Consider the following 21,029-nt stretch of genomic DNA (forward strand, 5'->3'; position numbering starts at 1 on the left):
TGCCAACATAAAATAATACAAATGATCCATGGATCATTTGTATTATTTTCCACTTAATGTTTTTATTTAAATTGCTTTGTTCTAAGTAGTATGAAATCATAGGGCTTGTAAAAATTATTTTGAATAGGTGATTCCATTCACACCATTCAGAATTCAAAAAAGTGCCAAAGGCTATAAAATGAAATCTCCCTTTCACCCTGTCCCCAGTCACCCAGCCCCCCCGGGTTAGAATGTCACCTTTCTTGTACATTGTTTTTTTAGACAGAGTCTGCTCTGTCGCCCAGGCTGGAGTGCAGTGCAGTGGTGCCATCTTAGCTCACTTCATCTCCCAGACAAAGTGATTCCTGTCCCTCAGCCTCCCAAGTAGTTGGGACTACAGGCACGCACCACCATGCCCAGCTAATTTTTGTATTTTTAGTAGAGACAGGGTTTTGCCATGTTGGCCAGGCTGATCTCGAACTCCTGGCCTCAAGCTGGGATTACGGGTGTGAGCCACCGCGCCCAGCCTCTTGTGCATTCTTTTAAATAGATGTGTTCCAGAAAAATACAGTATATACTTTGCATCCCATAAGCCAAATGCAGGTAATTCCACAGGCAGAAAGCCCAGCATGTGACGGGCCTAGCAGTCGCTGTTTAGTGAACCCTCCTGGTGATGCTTAGTGCCTTGCCACAGCCTCTGATTTAATCCCAGCGTCCACCCTATGAGTTAGACTTGACCTGGTGTGTCACTGGGATCCCCCAGAAGTTTGTCAGCTGCTCACTACCCACTCAGAACAACAGCTCTGGGCCTGAAGGCTCCCCAGAGACTTGAGAGAGGGAGACTCTGGGGGCAGTGCCAGGACATACTGGGGGAGGGGGCTGTCTTTCCAGTTGGGCAATGCAGAGAACTTAGAGAGAATGGAGTCCCTGTGGTATGAGGGAGGCCCCAGCATGTGGAATAAATGTCCAGAGGCAGGCTAAGGGGTCAGACTAATGGGAAGGAAGGATACAACGCACACACAGAGGGGGCTCTGAGCTGTACGCTCCTCCTGGACCAAAGCCTTCTTCCTCTTTCGCAGCCTCTGATGTGAGAGCCTTGGCTTTTGCAATCCTTGCCCTGACTCACAGCTTCCAGAGAATGAAAAGACCATACTGGGAATGTGCCTGATAACAGCTATGCCCAGGGCTATCTGTGATGATCTTGAAGTAAACGCTGCTTCTGGGTTCTGTGGAAACCAAGGCCCAGAAACCCACAGGCAGGCCGTGGCCGGCTCCACTCACTTCCAGTGCCCAGTCTGGTGTGGTGTGCGTAGTGAATGCCAGTCATTTCTTTGGTGTGCCTCCTGCAGCCCTGTTCTCCCACAATCAGTTAAAGGCCTGCCTAATGTCACATTTGCTGACTTCCTCATTTTTATAGCTGAAAAGAGTACTTTTCTCCAGCAAGTCGGACATCCCACTGGCCTCTCAGTCACCTGTGGCTAAGCAGGGCTCTTCACCTGCTGGCCTCTGCCCTTCCTGCTGCATCATGTCCTCGGCTTCCAGTGGATAGAAGCAAACTGCCCTTTTTCTCTCCTAGCCCTGTGCCCACTGGAAACACCTTGGCCCAACACTCTTACTCACCTTGTGCACTTTTCCAAAGTGCATTCCTGCCTAGCATGTCATCTATGTCCAAATAACCTTATGAGCCTTATGGTTTGGGGATTGTTGCCGTCAGGAGCACTGGGTAGGGAGTCCGGAGCCCTGAGCTCTCTGCCGCAGACTCCTGAGTGATCTGGAACTTGCCTCACCCTCTCAGGGCTCAGTTTCCTGCCCTGTGAATAGCAGGAAGGTCAGGGCAAGGTGGGATCACATCTCCAATGTGACAAATGAAGCTGTTGCCATTTTGCTGACCATCAAATAGAGGACAGGGGAGAAGTGGTGCAAGGGGGACTTAGCTGGAATTCACAGAGCAAACAGGCCGATGGGCTGGAATCAGAAGCCAGCGCCTTAAGCTCCAAATCTAGGTTGTTTCTCCTATATCTGTGCTACTCCTACCAAGTAATTTGGGCCCCCTTGCATAGGAGGGCTGGTTCCTGGGCCTCCCAGTTAGAGAGTCTAGAACCACCAGACCCCAGGCATGGCTTCACCAGAGAAATGAGACCCCCACGAATCTGAAGCCTCTCCCTCTCTGAGACCTGGCTACAGAGAGAGAAGACCATACTTCCCCTCTCTCCCCAGGAAATGGTCGGCAAGCCCAGTGTCTTGAAGTCAGCTAGGCTGGTTTGGGCACCTGAGGTCGGGAATAGGCCAAGTTTCCTGGGAGAAAGACTGGTGTGGTGCCAGGAGTCAGGCAAGATACTTGAACACAGGAACCTGCCAGTCCAGGCCCTGCCCTGTAGTAACCCGGGCCCAGACACGCCTATAACAGTGTGGTTTGTTTCTCTGCAGAAGCTGACGGGTCGCCTCATGCTGGCCGTGGGAGGAGCAGTGCTTGGCTCCCTGCAGTTTGGCTACAACACTGGAGTCATCAATGCCCCCCAGAAGGTGAGTACGATACCATCGTTGGCTTATGGACACCAGCCTGCTCTGTTGCACATCACACATGCCCACAGTCTCACACCACCAGCACCTGAATTAGAGTCATTTACATCAACGCACTGTCTGCCTCTCCAGCCAATTTTCTGGCCCTGACAATGTCAGAGACTCGTCTCTTGCTTTGGAATCTTAGGGTGGCAGAATTCTAGAATCTCAGGTCCCACAGAATCCTGGGGTCTTTTATAGGGCCTCTTGACCAACCCTCCACCCAACTCAGTCGTATAATAATATGTTGGATGATATAATAAACTCAGCAAAGCTCGATACAATCATGCTGCATTTCCATGGCATTCTGGGGCTGCAGAGGGTTTTCATGGGCTTGTCTCACTTGATGCTCACTGCAGCACTGTAGGCAACAGGCACCATGCCCAGCCTGCAGGTGTGGGAAATGGCCAGAGAGAGGAAAGCTGCCCAATATCACCCAGCTAGTCAGAGACAGCTGGTATCCATCACCTGCCTGCCAGGTGGTCCTTGAGCCTGCACTCATACCCATCCACAGGCAGTGCACTTCCTTTTAAGGCATCCAATTGTAGGTTGAAACTGCGTCCTCCCTGAAGGCCCTGTGCCAGTCAAAGCAGAAATGGCGTCTTGCCCTAGGGAGCCGCAGGGGGTGAAGGTCTGTGCTGGCTTCCTCCTCCCTGCCATGCATCCTAGATCTGTCCTCACTTGTTTACTTGAATGTCAGGATGGGAAGGGACCTAGATCATCTCCTCCAGCCCAGCCTACTTGCATTAAGGAGGAGAGAAGAAGAAAAGAGGGGTAGGGGGTAGGGACAGGAAAGGAAACTAACTGAGCCCTTCCTCTGTACCAGGCATTTTGCTTGTGTTTATGAGATTGGGTGGTGATTTCCATTTTATAGACCCAGAAACTGAGGTCCAGGCAGATGAAATGACCGACAGGCCCAAGGTCACAAAGCTACTGAATGTTGGAGTCAGAAGCCAAGCTCTTTATTTCCATGGCCGCAGGCTGTCTTCCTAACCAGCTGCCTTGCCAGTTTAAAAATCTGTACCTTCTCAGAGAGGACCAAATAAGTGGGCAGTCCTCACGTCAGGACCACATTTCTTGTCCAGACGGATGAGGCTAGAAAGTGAGTGTGGTGACTCCCAAAGATCAGGGGCCTGTTTGGGGGAACCAGGTAGTGTCTGGAGTTAGCTGGGCTTTTTTCCAAATAGGCACTGTGGGCTATGGGCCATGCCCATTGCCGAGGAGCAAATCACCAGGAAGGCTTGGCCTGCTGAGTCATGCTCAGCTGCAGCCGAGGTGACAGGACTTTTCCAAGTTTGCCGGGCATGGCGACCGTGGGCCCATGCTTGGACCAGCCCCAAGCCCTGCATTTGCTAAGTGCTCTTGACAGCTCTTGCCGAAGTGTGTGCTTCAGAACTGGCTTCCTTTGGGAATCCTTACAAATGGAAAGTCTGTAAGACAGGCTGGGAAGAAACAGAGGGAGGCTGAGCTCTCCACTTGGCTGCACACTGGAGTTTCCAGGACACCCCCAGATTCTGATTTAATTGGTCTGGGATGCTGTTTCGGCATTCAATTAGAAGCTTCCCCACCAATTCAACTGTGCAGCCAAGGTTGACAGTACTGGATTGAGTGATGTCTTGACTGTGATCTCATAGTGAGTTAATGACAGGACTAGGACTCTAAGGTCAGGACAGAGAAGGTGTTTTCCAGAAACAGAACAGGGTTGGGGTGAGCAGGGGCCCTGCAAAGTAAAATGCCCAGAAGAGAGAAAGCCTGGCATTCAGTAAAGCATGAGTAGTTTAATGTGTCATAGAGTGAACAGGAGGAGGGGGAAGGTTGGGGAGGTCAACAAGGTAGGCAAGAGCCAGACCACAAAGGGCCCTGTGAGTATGGCACGGCACAGGGCACAGTCAGAAGGGGCGGCGGGGGATGGGGGAGGGGCAGCTAGGGAGCATAGACTTCAGGATGAAGACAATAGGAACCCTCTGCCCAGGGCAGACGTGATCAGACTTGCATTGTACGGAAATGACTCAGGCCTCTGGTATGGAGGGGTAGACCTAAGAATGTGAGACTAGAGACGGGAAACCATCAAGAAAGTTGCCGTTGCACTAGTGACATAAAAGCAAACCCTCAGAGGAAGAATGGACAGGATTTGGTCATCAATTCCGTGCGAGGGCAACAGAGAAGGGCTTAAAAATGGTTTCTAGGTATCTGGTGATGTGTGGTTTGAAGAAGGAGTGGTTTGAAGAAGGAGCAGGTGTGCCAGGAGCTGAGAGGTGGCCGTGAGATGTGCAGGAATGGAGACGTGGGTGACACAGCTGGAGATGTACAGGAGGCACCTTGCATGTGTGGGTCTGTTTCTTAGACCCAGGCTGGAGAAAAGTTGAGAGTTAGTCACTGGTATCCACACAGTGGAGGAAGATCTTCTAGGGAGACTGTGGAATAAAAAGAGAAATGAAGATTAAGGCAGGCATGGTGGCTCACGCTGTAATCCCAGCACTTTGGGAGGCTGAGGTGGGTGGATCACTTGAGCCCAGGAGTTCAAGACCAGCCTGAGCAACACATCAAGACCTCATCTCAATTTTATAATTAAATCAGTAAAAATTAAAAGTAAAAAGATCAAGGCCCCAGAGAACAACCCATTGCTAGAAAAGGACCCTAAGTAGAAGAACAAGAGCTGGTATCTCTAAAACCAGGAGAGGATACCCTCCAAACACAGAGGGAGAATGTAAGCTGTCGAAGGGCCAGGGTATTTGTCTGATTTGTCCACGGCCATGTCCTTAGTGCCTAGAATGGTGCCTGTCATAGTAATAGACACTGGTGGATAGTGAGTGGATGAATGGAGTGGAGGAATGCCATCAGGTACCCCAGGGGTTGAACTCAGCAAGCCTCTCCACATTGCTGAATGCAGAAGAGGCGATGGTGGCCTTGTGGCCATTTGGGCTGACTGGGTGGCACAGCACAGGTAGAAGCCTCACTACGATTGGGTGAAGAGTGAGAGGCAGATAAGAAAGGGTGGAGACAGCACTTCCAAAAGAGTTGGTGGGAAAGGGAGAAAAGAGTTGAGGAGGTTTGGAATGATGGTATGGCTAGGAATTTAGGTATGTATGTATGTATGTATGTATGTATGTATTTATGTATTTTAATGAAGGTCATTTTAAAACATGTTGGAAGGAATCAGCAGAGGAGAGGGTGAAGATAAGGAAGTGAGGGCGGAGGTCTTCCAGGAGGGAGGTGGTGTCGGAGCAGAAGGGAGGGGCTGCCTTTGGCCAGGAGGGACAGAGGTACTGTTTTTTTTTTGTTTTTTTTTTTGAGATAGAGTCTTTCTCTGTTGCCCAGACCAGAGTGCAGTGGCATGATCTTGGCTCACTGCAACCTCCACTTCCTGGGTTCAAGTGATTCTCCTGCCTCAGCCTCCTGAGTAGCTGGGCTACTGGTACAGGTGCATACCACCATGCCCAGCTAATTTTTGTGTTTTTAGTAGAGATGGGGTTTCACCAGGTTGGTGAGGCTGTCTCAGACTCCTGACCTCAGGTGATCCACCTGCCTTGGCCTCCCAAAGTGCTGGGATTACAGGTGTGAGCCACCATGACCAGCCAGGGACTGAGAGACTTCCAAAGATATAGACAAATCTGAGATGGACTTCTGTGATCCCCGGGGCCTCCTGTCTAATCAGAAATAAGCGAGAGGTTATAATAACTGTCATGGAATATGGGCAGAACCTCTGACCAGGGCATCACAGGGCTGGTCAGCAGCTCAGAGGGCCCAGGTGAGGCTGTAAACTGCATTCATAGGACCATGTATGGGCACCTGTCCAAAGGTCACTTCAGGAACCAGCCCCAGCAGACCAAAACTGGAGATGTGAGTGGCCAGAACCGAGAACGCTGAAATCTAGCGGTGTTTCTTGGACAAGCACCCAGGCATCGGTCTGTTGACTTTTGCACTTTACAAACACTTCTCACAAGGCTGGCTGCAGTTTTTCCAACCCGGAGACAGATTAGAAGTGATACATGTAACATGTGAAGAGAGGATAGAAGGACCCAAGGGGAAGAAGTGAAAGTGAGGCTCAGAGCCCACGTGTAGTAACAGGGCAGAGCGACTCCTGTACCCGGGTAGGGCTGAAGGCCTGCCCTAGGGCGGCACAGATTCCATCCGGCCAACCCTTTCATACAGCCAGGACTTCCTGAGCATCCACGCTGTGCCAGGTGCTGTCCTAGACAGTGAGGAGGGAGAAATATAGCTGTGAACACAGCAGGCACAGGCTGGCCCTCAGGGAGCTGCCTGAGACACAGTCTGAGTCAGGCCCTGTCTCCACAACCATGGGAGAGACCCCTTGGAGAAAGCCAGAGTGTCACTAACAGAGGGCTTCAAGGTGCTGTGAGAGCAAATGGGGGCAACTAATGCTGGGGCTGGGGAGACAGGGGAGATTTAAAAAAAAGGGCTTCACGGAGGACTTGGCAGCTATGCTCGACCTTGAAGGGTGAGTTGACGCCATGGGGCAGGAAGGGCAGGTGTCTGGGCAGTGGGAGTGGCTTCTGCAGAGGTGCAGGGATGTGAAATGTTCTGCTGATGAGGAATCGCTAACTGCCTACACTGGGCACACCAACTTCCCTTGTCTGTTTAGAAGAACCTGTCTTAGGAAACAGCATTGGGTTGGCCATGGTTTGCCTACTCTTGAAAAGAGACTTTGCCCCACGAATGGTGAGGATGCCAGAAACTTGTTCTCTTCCATAAAACAGGCCCCAAAGGGCTTCCTCCTGGAAGTGGTTAATTAATCCTACTTTCTTACATGTTTACAAAGCACCTCCCCATAAATTACCGCCTCACAGCAACTCTACAAGGCAGGCGGGGCTGACATTATCTTCCCCTCTTCTAAATGAGGGAACTGAAGCCAGATGAGGTATCTGGAGAGTGAGGGGCTAAGCTAGAGGTGGGCTCCAGGCCTCGCGCTTCCCCAGCCCTGCGCACTGGCCCTGCCCTGCTGTGAGTGATGACAGGAAATTCCTGCCATGCATCCCCTCCTGGAGGAGGAGGACAGAGGTGGAAGAGGTGAGCCCAGACACAGGGGGAGCAGCTAAATGAACAGAGAATCCTGACCATCATACTGGGCTCATAGGAGCACTGCCTTTCCCCTCCCCAAATGACTGAGCTGCCAGTAGAAATAACCGAGTGCCAGTAGACTAACAGCCACTGAGAAACCATGAAGTCCTGGCCCAAGGGACAGTGTCAGGCATGTCTGAGAATAAGGCATCCTCAGAATCCAGAGAGTTTGGTCCAGAAAAGGCCTCATTGTTTGACAAACAACACTCCTTGTTTGACAAAGGAGGAACCTGGTCTGCAGAGGAGGTGAGGTCTGCCCAAGATGACCCAGCTTGGTGAGTGAAAGAGCTGGAGGCAACACCCGCCTCCCAACCCAAGCCCTGTGTCCTGTCAGGCTGAGCTGGGCTTCGCGCTCCGGGCAGCCTCTCCTTCTCTCTCCTATATCCAAAGAGTTCTGGTCCCCTCTCCCCTTCACCCATCACCACTACCATAAACCCTTACTGCTTACTTAAGGCTTGTTATACATTGTTACAGATTGTTATACAATCCAGGCATTGTTATACATACTCCAGAAATAGTAATTCAGTTGTTCCTCAAAATAACCCCATTAGGCAGACACCGTAATTTTCCCTGCTTTATAAGAAACTGGGGCACAGAGATGTTAAGCAATGAAAGCAAGGACACACAGCTAATAAGTGGCAAAGCTGTGATGTAACTCCAGGGAGTCTGGCCCTAGTCTGTTTCCTTGACCATTGTGGAAGATGGGCACCTAAACACCCTTTCACTCACCTACAACTGCCACCCAGGTGGCCGTGTGTGCTCTCACTTCGGAGCTGAGTCAAGCTCAGTCATGTCCCAGCGTCTCAAGTTTCCCACACACAGTTGCTCAATCTCTTACACCATCACATCCTGTCATATCACATCACCCCTCGAGCCCTTCAGTTAGATTCATGGCTTGCTGGTTATTTAGTGTCAACTCTCCACCTCCAGCGCCGTGCTGGGCACCAGCGACACGGATGCATCAGACCATCTCCATGATGGTACCTTACAGTTAGCCGTCTAAAGGCAATGATGGAAATGTAAACAAGCACAGTGGAAGCAGGGAAGGGAGAGGGAGAGGGTGCTTCGCCCTTAGAGCCGGGTTTCTCAGCCTGGCACTGTGATGTTTCTGCTGGTGTTGTAGAGGCCTGTCCCGTGCGTTGGAGGATGTTTATCAGCATCCTTGGCTTCTACCCTCTGGATGCCAGTAGCCAGTGTGACAACCAAAAATGTCTCTGGGCATTGGCAGATGTCCTATGGGATGCCAAAGCCGCCTCTGTTTGAGAACCAGTTGCAGTGGAGAGGGAGGGGTGGTTCTCAGGAGGAAGGCTTTCCAGAGGAGTATCTGTGCATGCCCTGAAAGGTGATTAGGCCCAAGCAAAGATGTGAGGTGTCATATGAGGGAGTCACCGCGTGTGCCTCGTGAGTCATAGTTGGGGTAGAGGAGTCACTTTATTGCAAGAGCTTAGAAGGGCTTCGGGTATGGCTGCCGCGGTGGGATGATTTCTCTGTCTGCTGGCAGGCCTGGCCTTGGTTTGGAGGCTAGCCATGTCAGGGCTCTTCCAGGGAAGCAGCCTGGGTGGTCCAGCCCTCTGCAGGGGGGTTGGGGCTCAGCTGTAGCCCCAACCTGGGCCTCTTCCCTCAGGCCCCAAAATGAGGCCCCAGGGGACCCAGTGGGGAGGGTTATCTGTCCAGCCCCACCTGGAACATCTGGCTCCAATCTCCCAGCTGACCCTGGGGTGTGGCTGAGAGTTGCTGTGGAGATGAAGGCCCTGGGCTGAGAGCTTGGGGGAGGGGCAATGCGGGGCCTGCCCCAGCTGGAAGACAGGCAGGCAGGGAACAGGGGTGAAGGCCAGGCTGAGAGGCTAAGCTGGAGAAGCTGGCCCTTTCCTCCTTGTAACTGGCGCTGAAAGCTTGGCTGGCAGTTAGCCCCTTTTTCCCCACAATAGCATCCAGTAGAGCACAGGGAGGGTTGAGATGGAGCTTCAACCTGGCCCAGGGATCCCTGCTGGGGATGACCTAGCCGACCTAGTCCTCCTGGGGTAGAGGAATGTCTAGCAGCAAGGATGGTGAGACCAGCCAGAGGTTCCAAAACACATACCCCTCCTGGCAGTGGTGTAGAATCCTAGATCAAGGGTTGGCAGGAGGGCCACATCCAGCCAGCAGCCTGTTTTTGTACACCCCATGAGCTAACAATGGTTTTTACATTTTTACAAGGTTGAGAAAAAAAGAATGAGTGACAGAGGCCATATGTGGCTCACAGACCCTGCCTAATGGATTCTAGCTAGCCTTTTACATAAAATGTTTGCCAGTCCGGCTCTGGAGCACTTTGACTTGCATGCTCCCTACTTACAGGGAACTCACCACCTGTAAGGTGGGCAGCCTCATACCCTGAAGTCTATAAAGCTCTTCCTTCCCCGAAGCTGGAGTCTGGCCCTGGCGCCTCTGCCCTCTGGGGCTACAGACCTGCTGGGTTCCTCTGCCAGGAGCAGCTGAGCAGGGCCTGGAGACTAGCTTTACTCCCCGAGGCAGGCCCCTAGTTCCTTCAGGTTCCTCCTTACTCTTACATTCTTAGGGTAATGATTTCCAGCAATTTCATAATGGAAAACTTTGTCCCTAAGGCTCCTCTGAAGGTGGTGACTTCTCTTCTTGAGAGAGCAACAGTGACAACAGTAACAGCTTAGCCATGTGCCAGGCAGTGTTCGCCGCCTCATGCCGCTCTACAAAGGGGAAGTGAGAAGTTCCTTGGTAGACAGGCAGACATGTGGTCTCACCCACAGTTGCCTAGACTGGCAGGAGGTGGTATGGGGATTCCCAGGGTGTCCTTAGGCGTGTGCAGGCCTCCCCCTCACCCCAGGAAAGCCACTGGATGAGGAATAGCTTCGTGTACCAGAAGTCATCTGGTCCAAAGGATCTCAGCTGCCCAGAGTCAACCTGCTTCTCTAGGGTGGTCTCCATGGTGGGTGTCCTCTAGGTTCAGTGAGGCACCTGGACAGAGATCTTTAGTAGCCCCTCAGCTCTCGGCTGGCCGACGCCATGGCAGTCCCCCTGGGAACTGACCAGAACCGCTCCTCCCTCAACACGCTTGCCGCCACCCAGACCCCACAGCTGGGTGAAGAGACTGGGCTGGGAAGGGAGCAGAGAAGCGGGTGAATGGCTGAGCCTGGCACATTTGGTGTGCGGGACACCGACTGCATTCTGAGGGGTGGTTCGCTGTGGGAAATGAAGTCTGACTTTGGTGGATAGGAAGAGTCAGGAGCAGAATCCAGATGAGACCCAGGGCAGGCTGCCTGGGTAGAGAAGTAGGACAGACTCGGAGGCAGAATCGAGAGGACCTGGTGATTGGTGGATGTGGGGTGGTGGCAGCATCAAGTGTCTAACTCCTAAGCTTGGGATGGACATGTGAGGTAGGAGCGTTCAGAACAGGCACGTGCCAGGTCTCACCTCACACATGACCCAGGGCTGCGGAGGCTGCTGGGATCCCACGGGATTGGGCCTGTGGGATCCTGTCAGGGCATAAGTAGACTCTTCTTTCCTGAGGTGCACCCAGACACTTCTAGGGAGGATGTGACCTCAGAGCTTTTCCCTATGTAGGGTTCTTCTCATTCTCTAGCATCCCCTGCCTTTCTTGAACCAAGAGTCAGCATGGAACCCCATATGAATCCCCAAGGAGGAGAGGGCACAGAGCACCGGAACCAGCAGTAGGAATGGAAAACCAGGCATGGCTTCTTCCCAGAAATCTCAGGCACCAAGAGGCAGAAACCCACTCCCCAGCCTTAGCTTGGCCAGGAAGTGCTACTGTGGGCTGAAGAGGATGAGTCTAGGCCAAGGTTAACATGCAGAGAGCTGGCTGCTCACCCTTCCTCCACCCCATAAAGTGGTCTGAGTAACAGAGCAGCTAGGCAGCGTCCAGGAGCCAGCCCTGGACAAGGTTGGGTCCCTCTGACTGTGTGACCACAGGCAGGAGACATAACTCAGGGTGGAGCTCTGGTCACACCTCACTTATACACCTCTCTTATCAGTTGCCCCAACATCTCAACAGATCTTCAAGTTTATTTAGGTAGTTTCAGGCCTTACTTAGCACCTATTTACTCTTTCTTTGTATACAATTCAAACAAATTCCATTTGCTGACTTCTTGGCAAATTTCAAAAGGGGTGTGTAGAGTTGTACAAGACAAGCCTCTGAACCACAGAGGAGTGGGGGAATACCTTAGAACTACGGAATGCAGAAATTTCGCCATCAGGAGCCAGTCTGCACAGGGGCAAACACCTCTCTTTGCCCCTGCAGAGAGCCCCAAGGGCAGACACCATTGCCCTGCAGCCCTGCTTGTAGATCTGGTTGCTCAGGAGAGCAAAGTGAAATCTCATCAAATTTTCACCCCATAATGGGTCAGGAAAGGTTGGACCCTCAAAAGAGCAAGTGCCATTTATCTGGACAGTTCCCATATCCACCCTCATCCAGAACAGCCTGTTCTTGGTGGAGCCTGATAAACGGGGCATTACCGTTCCCGACCAGTCCTCCTCTGGGGTTAGTTTCGTCCATAGAAGAACACTTTGTGTTTTGTTGCTCTGTTTTTTTCTCAATATCTACCTTCTCTCTGCCCCCAGCGGAATCAAGGGGTTCTAAGAGGAGAGCCAAACATCTTTAGTTCATCAATTCCTCCATTTACTCACCAGGTATCCCTAGCATTGGCTCTGGGACAGACCATGGTGTGAATCAAGTGTCTTCCTCAGGGAAGACAAACTCCCGGAGTCAGGGAAACCTGGATCTCGAAAGGTTTCAGCAGTAAGGCCAGGGGTACCTTCCAGGCAGGAGTGGTAGCATCTCAAAGGCATAGAGGAGTGGGAAATGGTATATAGCGCAAAGGTGTGGTAGGTAGGGAGATTGGATTGATACCAGGCAAGAGCCCCGATTTTGAGTTACAGGTTGAAGGCTTGGGGAGACTCTGTTAGTGGTCTGCACAGCCTTCAGGCCACCAGTGTGCAGTGGGGTGATTTTAGGGATGATGACACCAAGCACTGGAGAGCGCTGTGTCACGGATTCCCTGCAGCACTGTGAAGCAGCTACTGCTAATGTCTGCACTTTAGAAATGGGGCCATGGAAACTCAAAGATGAAATAACTTGCTCATGGTCACACTGGAAATAAGGGGTGGAGCTAGTACCTGAATTTAGTTGTGTCCAGATTCAGAGTTCAGGTTTCTGTCCACTGCCCTGCCTGGCATCCTTGGAATGGACAAGCAGATCCTTAGGGCTTGCCTCTGCCCTACCAACTGTCCTCGCCCGTTGGAGCCTGGCCTCCATCAGATGCCTCCAGACTTGGGACAGGTTGTGACAGGGCAGGGAAAGAGATGACTAGAGGCTGAGGACCCACAGCAATGGGAAGGAAGGCACCAGGAGGCAGGCCCAGCATATTCGGTGGGCATTTCTGGGACTGCAGGTCCCCGTTTGGCAAGTGTGCCCGCCCACACCTTCCTCTTTTGCTAGACCTCAGTGGGTTGGAAGGAATAGGGAGGACCAACAGCAGTGATGGAGGCTGCATACCGCTGTGTGTGTATGAGCTTGCACACACATGGAGGGGTGTTGGGATGGGTTGGGTTCAAATGGAATTGAGTTTGAGCTGTAAGTGGTAGGGGATGAGGGGCCTGTGAGTTTGTGACTGGCTGAAGCAAGAATATTCAGATTCTATGAGCATGGTTATGTGTGTGTGATGATATACGTGCACAAGAAGCCATTTCTGGGTAACTAGGCCTGCACTCTGCTATACGTGTGGCTGGGTGGGTCTGGCCAGTCCTGTGGCACGGAGAGTGTGGTGAGTGTACTCAGGCAGTACACATCCCTGGGAGCTGGCCAGGGTTGGGGCAGGGCTGGTAGGCAGGTCTGTCCTAGGACAGGCGTTTCCAGTTCCTGGAACTGCTTCCTTGTGTGGAGCCTTTCCCCATACCTCCTAGCTGGGCCCTTGGGAGAGGGGAGGAGGCCATGCGTGGGTCCTTCAAGGGGGTGCTCGCAGGCCAGACACAAGGGAGCTAGGCCTGGGGAACAGAAAGCCACAGTGTGAGTCTTTCAAGCACATCTGAAAGGTGACATGTGTGAGTTTGTCACACCAGGCCCAGTGCGGTCAGGGAGTCTGTACTTCCTGGATGGCGGAACCTGTCTGTCAAGCCCTGCTTCCTCCCCAGCAAGGGGTTGGGGAGAGGGCCCGGTGGCAGGAGATGGGCCCTTGGGGCTTTGAGACATGGTGAGGATAAAAGGGGCAAGTAGGAAGGCCCTTTTCCTTCTGTACCTCTTTTTTTTTTTTTTTTTTTTTTTGAGACATAGAGTCTCACTCTGTCACCCAGGCTGGAGTGCAGTGGTGCGGTCTTGGCTCACTGTAACCTCCACGTCCTGGGTTCAAGCAATCTCCTGCCTCACCCTCCCGCACAGCTGGGATTACATGCTTGCACCACCATGTCCAGCTAATTTTTTTTTACTTTTAGTAGAGACAGGGTTTCACCATGTTGGTCAGGATGATCTCAAATTCCTGACCTCCCGTGATCTGCTTGCCTTGATCTCCCAAAGCGCTGGGATTACAGGCGTGAGCCACCACACCTGGCCTTGTACCTCTCTGTTCTATGCCTGAACTTCCACCATTGGTCACTTGCCATCATCCCAGCAAGTCACACTGAGCCTGTGAAGCCACAGGGCCCTGGAAACCACACGTTAGGGGAAGCGGGAGAGTTGGCAGGGCTCTCAGATGGACTCCAACCCCTTGTTTCTTGCCTGGGGAAAATAAGGCCCACAAAAATAGAGGGACTTGGCTCAAGAACATGGAGTGAATCTGTGGCAGAGCCAGGGCCCGGCCCTCTCTTAGGGAGGGGTGCAAGGGGAAAGGAAAAGGAAGACTGGGTCCTGGCCCGGAGCTTGCCCACCCAGGCTGCATCTCTCCCTGCAGGTGATTGAGGAGTTCTACAACCAGACATGGATCCACCGCTATGGGGAGCGCATCCTGCCCACCACGCTCACCACACTCTGGTCCCTCTCGGTGGCCATCTTCTCCGTTGGGGGCATGATTGGCTCCTTCTCTGTGGGCCTTTTCGTTAACCGCTTTGGCCGGTAAGTAGGAGAGGTCCTGGCACTGCCCTTGGAGGGCCCATGCCCTCCTGCCCAGGGAGTCCCAGATGGGGTGGGAGGTGGGGGAGACTTCGCTGTCTGTTCTAGGGTATTACCTATGACCCAGCTCCTGGGAGCCCAAGGAATGTGGGCACCGGCCTGACCTGTGACCCCACCCCCAGGCGGAATTCAATGCTGATGATGAACCTGCTGGCCTTTGTGTCTGCCGTGCTCATGGGTTTCTCGAAACTGGGCAAGTCCTTTGAGATGCTGATCCTGGGCCGCTTCATCATCGGTGTGTACTGCGGCCTGACCACAGGCTTCGTGCCCATGTATGTGGGTGAGGTGTCACCCACAGCCCTTCGTGGGGCCCTGGGCACCCTGCACCAGCTGGGCATTGTCGTTGGCATCCTCATCGCCCAGGTAAGCTGGGGCAGGATCTACCTGCCTGGCACAGCCCCTGCCCACAGCTTCAGTGGCTCTTAGATCTGTGCCCAGCAGGGCAGTTTCTCTTCCACCCAGCCCCCACAGCCCTGCAGAGGACAGCTATGGTACACAGGTCCAGAGAACACAGCACCATGGCCTCCCAGTTGGAGCAAGATGACTTGACTCTTCTCAATCCCTTTCTTCTCACTCTAGGCTGCCAAACACAGGGCCCGCCTTCCCCCAGCATGCCTTAGGCCATTATGCTCAGTGTACCCTCTCTCCAGGAGGCTTCCCCTTCCCTGTCCCCAAAACCCTCCTGTGGCAGAGTAGCAGCCCCCATTCTCTGTGCTGGATACCTCTGTGGCCTTGGCATTTGTCCTCCCAGCAACACTGTGGGGTAGGTCCTCCTTTCCCCACGTGACCGATGAGGAAACGGAGGGTTCAGAGAGGTTGAGCCTCATGCTAGTGGCAGAGCCTCTAGAACTGGGGCTCTTCTGTGAAGCTGCAGCTGACACAAAGTAGGGAAGGCCACTCTGGCAGGACGGGGTGGGAAGTGGGCGTCAGGGCAGAGGCTCACGGCCCCTGCTTCCCCCAGGTGTTTGGCCTGGACTCCATCATGGGCAACGAGGACCTGTGGCCCCTGCTGCTGAGCATCATCTTCGTCCCGGCCCTGCTGCAGTGCATCGTGCTGCCCTTCTGCCCCGAGAGCCCCCGCTTCCTGCTCATCAACCGCAATGAGGAGAACCGGGCCAAGAGTGGTACGGGCCGGGCCCTGCCCTCCTCCCCACTCCCTGAGCCCTGGCCTTCTTCCCACTCTGAGCCACCCCCACCTTCCCTCTGGTCCCTCCAGTACTGAAGAAGCTGCGCGGGACGGCTGACGTGACCCATGACCTGCAGGAGATGAAGGAAGAGAGTCGGCAGATGATGCGGGAGAAGAAGGTCACCATCCTGGAGCTGTTCCGCTCCCCTGCCTACCGCCAGCCCATCCTCATTGCTGTGGTGCTGCAGCTGTCCCAGCAGCTGTCGGGCATCAATGCTGTGAGTGCCCCCACCCACCCTTCCTGTGCCCCAGCCAAGCCCTCTGGTCAAGTGTGCACGGTGAACAAGCCCCAAACTTGAAATAACAGATGTGCCTCTGCCAAAGGAGAAGCTTCCCTTTAGAACCCAAGCCTGTAAGGTCACTGCAGTGCAGTGTCCTTCTGCCTATTTGTCCCCTTCATTGTTTACTCATCCCGGGTCCCACATCCACTGCTACAGAGGCAGGGAAGGGCCACAACGTCCAGGTAGGCCCCAACAGTTTCTCTTGTCTGGCAGGTCTTCTATTACTCCACGAGCATCTTTGAGAAGGCAGGGGTGCAGCAGCCTGTGTACGCCACCATTGGCTCCGGCATTGTCAACACGGCCTTCACTGTTGTGTCGGTGAGTCTTCGCTTACTGGCTCCCCCAGCCAAGCCCCAGGGAGGAGGCGGTGCCATCTTCCCTGCTGGTCTTTGCAGTGCCCTGTGACCTTTCTGACTGTTGAGGTGAGGCCTCTGGGTGGGTGGGTTCAGAGGGGCACCAGGCAGGGGTGGCACTGACCCTGTCTCTGCCCACAGCTGTTTGTGGTGGAGCGAGCAGGCCGGCGGACCCTCCACCTCATAGGCCTGGCTGGCATGGCAGGTTGTGCCATACTCATGACCATCGCGCTGGCACTGCTGGTGAGTTGCCAGGTTCTGGAGGGTGAGGGATGTGGGGGAGTTCCCCTGGGCTTCAGATCCCAAAATGCCTGTCTCAGCCCCAGGCTGGCAGGCCAGGTGGTGACTGCGCTCTCCCTGGCTGTGGGTCTGACCTTCTGGCTCCTGAAGTTGTCTCCTTCCAAACCACACACATCCTCTCTTGAACTTGCTCCTCCCTGCTTGATGGATTCTCAGCACAGCACCTCTGGTCCCAGACGCCAAACTCTCACCTCCTTAAGGAATTACTTTGCCTCATATTAACCCTTTCCAATCTTCACCTGTAGCCTCAATTCATCTTCACAGCAACCCTGGGAAGTACTGCTCTCCTCCCCACAGAGGTGCAGAAACACGTCTTGCCTCATTCAGTTCACACGACTGGAGGTGTAGTTCAGTTCTTCCCATTTTATGGGGGAGGAAGCCTAATTCCCAGTGGGGTTAGTAACTTGTCAGATAAAGGATGAAGCCAAGAATCAACCTCAGCCCCAAGCCTGTGACTGTGACCGCTGTGCCAACCCTGTGCCTGGCACTCACACACAGGCAGTCGTTTATTCAGCCTCTGGGCAAGGAAAGCACCGTGACCATCATTTTACAGCTCAGCCTGGGCTTGGAAAGTTTGGTGGTTGCCGAAAGGCCAGACAGGCAGCAAGTGGAAAGACCGTAACTTTTCTACCCTGGCCTCCTCAAGGAGAATGGTTATATGCAGAACCATATGCTTAGTGATTACTCTGTGCCATCCTGAGCTGGGCACCGCATAAACCTTAAAACCTGAATCCACCCCACCCCCAGGAATGTTCTTCTGCATCCTGCCACAGGCAGACTGCACTGCAGGCACAGCCAGGGGACCACGGGGCCTCTTAGCACCGTCCACATGCATACCACATTACCACTCCCAGGAGGTGGGCTCACACTTGGAACAAACCCGCAGGACTTAAGTCATTTTGTTCAGATAAGGAAACGTAGGCCCAACGCTGGATACACAACAAATCCAGGACCAGCCCCAGGCTTCCTGCCTTCTAGCATGGCTCTACTCTGGGCTGCCTCTGTAGCTTCTGTTTCCCCGGAGGATCCATCACAACCCAGTCTAACTTTTCCCCTTCTTCGTCATCCTCAACAGGAGCAACTACCCTGGATGTCCTATCTGAGCATCGTAGCCATCTTTGGCTTTGTGGCCTTCTTTGAAGTGGGTCCTGGCCCCATTCCATGGTTCATCGTGGCTGAACTCTTCAGCCAGGGTCCACGTCCAGCTGCCATTGCTGTTGCAGGCTTCTCCAACTGGACCTCAAATTTCATTGTGGGCATGTGCTTCCAGTATGTGGAGGTGAGAACCCCCACTGTCTCTATACTCACCATTTCTCGCCTGCACGCATGACCCCACAGTGCTGTGCAAAGTGCTGGCCCAGCATTCTCATTAGGAATCATGCTGAGGAGGAAACCGAGGGTAGGAAGCCCAGGTCACATGACCAAGAATGCTGACCTCAACTCCAGGGTTCTCCCCTTAGCCTTGAGTGGTGCTCCTGGAACCTATTACACGCTAGATGCAAGTGTGATCTCATTCAATTATGATAGCCTTCCTGGGGAGGTGGATGTTCCCTTTTTCAGCTCAAAGGCCCAAAGGTAAAGTGACTTATCCAAAGTCCTACAGCCAGGATGTAGGGTCATGACTCCAACCAAGCGTGTCCGTATGTCTTTCAGCAACTGTGTGGTCCCTACGTCTTCATCATCTTCACTGTGCTCCTGGTTCTGTTCTTCATCTTCACCTACTTCAAAGTTCCCGAGACTAAAGGCCGGACCTTTGATGAGATTGCTTCCGGCTTCCGGCAGGGGGGAGCCAGCCAAAGTGACAAGACACCCGAGGAGCTGTTCCATCCCCTGGGGGCTGATTCCCAAGTGTGAGGTGCTCCAGACCACCAGCCCGGCCTGCTCCCAGCAGCCCTAAGGATCTCTCAGGAGCACAGGCAGCTGGATGAGACTTCCAAACTGACAGATGTCAGCCGAGCCGGGCCTGGGGCTCCTTTCTCCAGCCAGCAATGATGTCCAGAAGAATATTCAGGACTTAACAGCTCCAGGATTTTAACGAAAGCAGGACTGTTGCTCAAATCTATTCAGACAAGCAACAGGTTTTATAATTTTTTTATTACTGATTTTGTTATTTTTATATCAGCCTGAGTCTCCTCTACCCACATCCCAGGCTTCACCCTGAATGGCTCAGTGCCTGAGGGTGGGGACTAAGCCCTGTCCAGACACTTGCCTTCTTCACCAAGCTAATCTGTAGGGCCGGACCTATGTCCTAAGGACACACTAATCGAACTATGAACTACAAGGCTTCTATCCCAGGAGGTGGCTATGGCCACCCCTTCTGCTGGCCTGGATCTCCCCACTCTAGGGGTCAGGCTCCATTAGGATTTGCCCATTCCCATCTCTTCCTACCCAACCACTCAAATTAATCTTTCCTTACATGAGACCAGTTGGGAGCACTGGAGTGCAGGGAGGAGAGGGGAAGGGCCAGTCTGGGCTGTCGGGTTCTAGTCTCCTTTGCACTGAGGGCCACACTATCACCATGAGAAGAGGGCCTGTGGGAGCCTGCAAACTCACTGCTCAAGAAGACACGGAGACTCCTGCCCTGTTGTGTATAGATGCAAGATATTTATATATATTTTTTGGTTGTCAATATTAAATACAGACACTAAGTTATAGTATATCTGGACAAGCCAACTTGTAAATACACCACCTCACTCCTGTTACTTACCTAAACAGATATAAATGGCTGGTTTTTAGAAACATGGTTTTGAAATGCTTGTGGATTGAGGGTAGGGAGGTTTGGATGGGAGTGAGACAAAAGTAAGTGGGGTTGCAACCACTTCAGCGGCTTAGACTTTGACTCAGGATCCAGTCCCTTATGCGCACCTCTCATCAGTGTCCTCTATTGCTCAAAAATCTGTTTGATCCCTGTGACCCAGAGAATATATACATTCTTTATCTTGACATTCAAGGCATTTCTATCACATAATATTTGATAGTTGGTGTTCAAAAAGACAGCAGTTTTGTGCCAACCGTGATGCTCAGGCTTGAAATGCATTATTTTGAATGTGAAGTAAATACTGTACCTTTATTTGACAGGCTCAAAGAGGTTATGTGCCTGAAGTCGTACAGTGAATAAGCTAAAACCCCTGCTTTTAACAATGGTACTATACAACCCCTACTCCATTAACTCCACCCACCTCCCGCACCGCCCCCCCCCCCCCACCCACACACACACAAAATGAACCATGTTGTTTGTATGGGCCCAGTGAGCTGTCAAGCTGCCTGGTGTTCATTTCATTTGGAATTGCCCCCTCTGGTTCCTCTATATGCTACTGTTTCCTCTCTAAAGACAGCTTATCTTCCTCCTTCACCCCTGAATTTTCAGAGCACTTCATCTGTTCCTTCATCACAAGTCCAGTTTTCTGCCACTAGTCTGAGTTTCATGAGAAGATGCCGATTTGGTTCCTGTGGGTCCTCGGCACTATTCAGTACAGTGCTTGATGCACAGCAGGCACTCAGAAAATACTTCAGGAAATAAAACCCCAAGGATATTTGTCTCTAGAGGCTCAGCTGACAAAATCTGGGAGAAATTTGTTTTTGTAACTAATTTTTTGTCTCCCTGACATGAAGAGGGGTTGTAAGAAGGGTGTGAGAAGGGAAAACTGGCACTTAGCAAATGGAAATACCTATATGTATTACCATTAGGTATAAAGAATCTATGAGGACAACCATTTGCATCTCACAAAGGAGAGCAGATTGAGAAGGATGTGCCCTGCCTGAGCCTGGGGACAGGGCGGTTAACTGATGAAGGGCTGAGGCCAGGTGAAAGGAAGCCTTATCACATGCTCCCAAAAGACTTCTGTTGAAAGGAGTCATCTGTGTCCCCGTGCGGGAGAGGGTGGGGGACAGGGCGAGAAGAAGAGGCCGGGGCCTAGGCTGTCAGGGTTGCCACTCGGGTATCTTACTCCTACGACGCTCCTCACTCAGAGGCTGTCCCCACTGGACCGGAAAGGAAACAGACGGGGTGGGGTGGGGATGGGTGGGAGCCCCGCGCCGGTGGCCGTACGCGAGGACCACAAGGCGGATGACGCGCGGAGCTCATTCACACGCGAGGGCCCCGAAAGTTGGCAGAGCCAGGCAGCACCGCGGCCCCGCCCCGGCCCGGGGATCCAGACCCCGGTCTG

The 21,029-nt window shown here is 52.9% G+C and overlaps 1 protein-coding gene across 1 annotated transcript in view; it reads left to right on the plus strand.

The window, feature by feature from the left end:
* SLC2A1 (solute carrier family 2 member 1) overlaps positions 1–19,602 on the plus strand; it is a 30,646-nt gene extending 11,044 nt beyond the window's left edge. The window contains exons 2-10 of the mRNA XM_017881958.1: positions 2,407–2,502; positions 14,526–14,686; positions 14,866–15,106; positions 15,705–15,867; positions 15,960–16,147; positions 16,424–16,528; positions 16,705–16,806; positions 17,939–18,142; positions 18,517–19,602. Of these exons, the coding sequence (XP_017737447.1) occupies positions 2,407–2,502; positions 14,526–14,686; positions 14,866–15,106; positions 15,705–15,867; positions 15,960–16,147; positions 16,424–16,528; positions 16,705–16,806; positions 17,939–18,142; positions 18,517–18,717 (1,461 nt within the window). The 3' untranslated portion in view covers positions 18,718–19,602. The remainder of the gene's footprint in view (positions 1–2,406; positions 2,503–14,525; positions 14,687–14,865; positions 15,107–15,704; positions 15,868–15,959; positions 16,148–16,423; positions 16,529–16,704; positions 16,807–17,938; positions 18,143–18,516) is intronic.
* The last annotated feature ends 1,427 nt before the right edge of the window (positions 19,603–21,029 follow it).

The sequence above is a fragment of the Rhinopithecus bieti genome, unplaced genomic scaffold, assembly GCF_001698545.2.
Source record: "Rhinopithecus bieti isolate Rb0 unplaced genomic scaffold, ASM169854v2 scaffold_12155, whole genome shotgun sequence".
Lineage (NCBI taxonomy): Eukaryota > Metazoa > Chordata > Mammalia > Primates > Cercopithecidae > Rhinopithecus > Rhinopithecus bieti.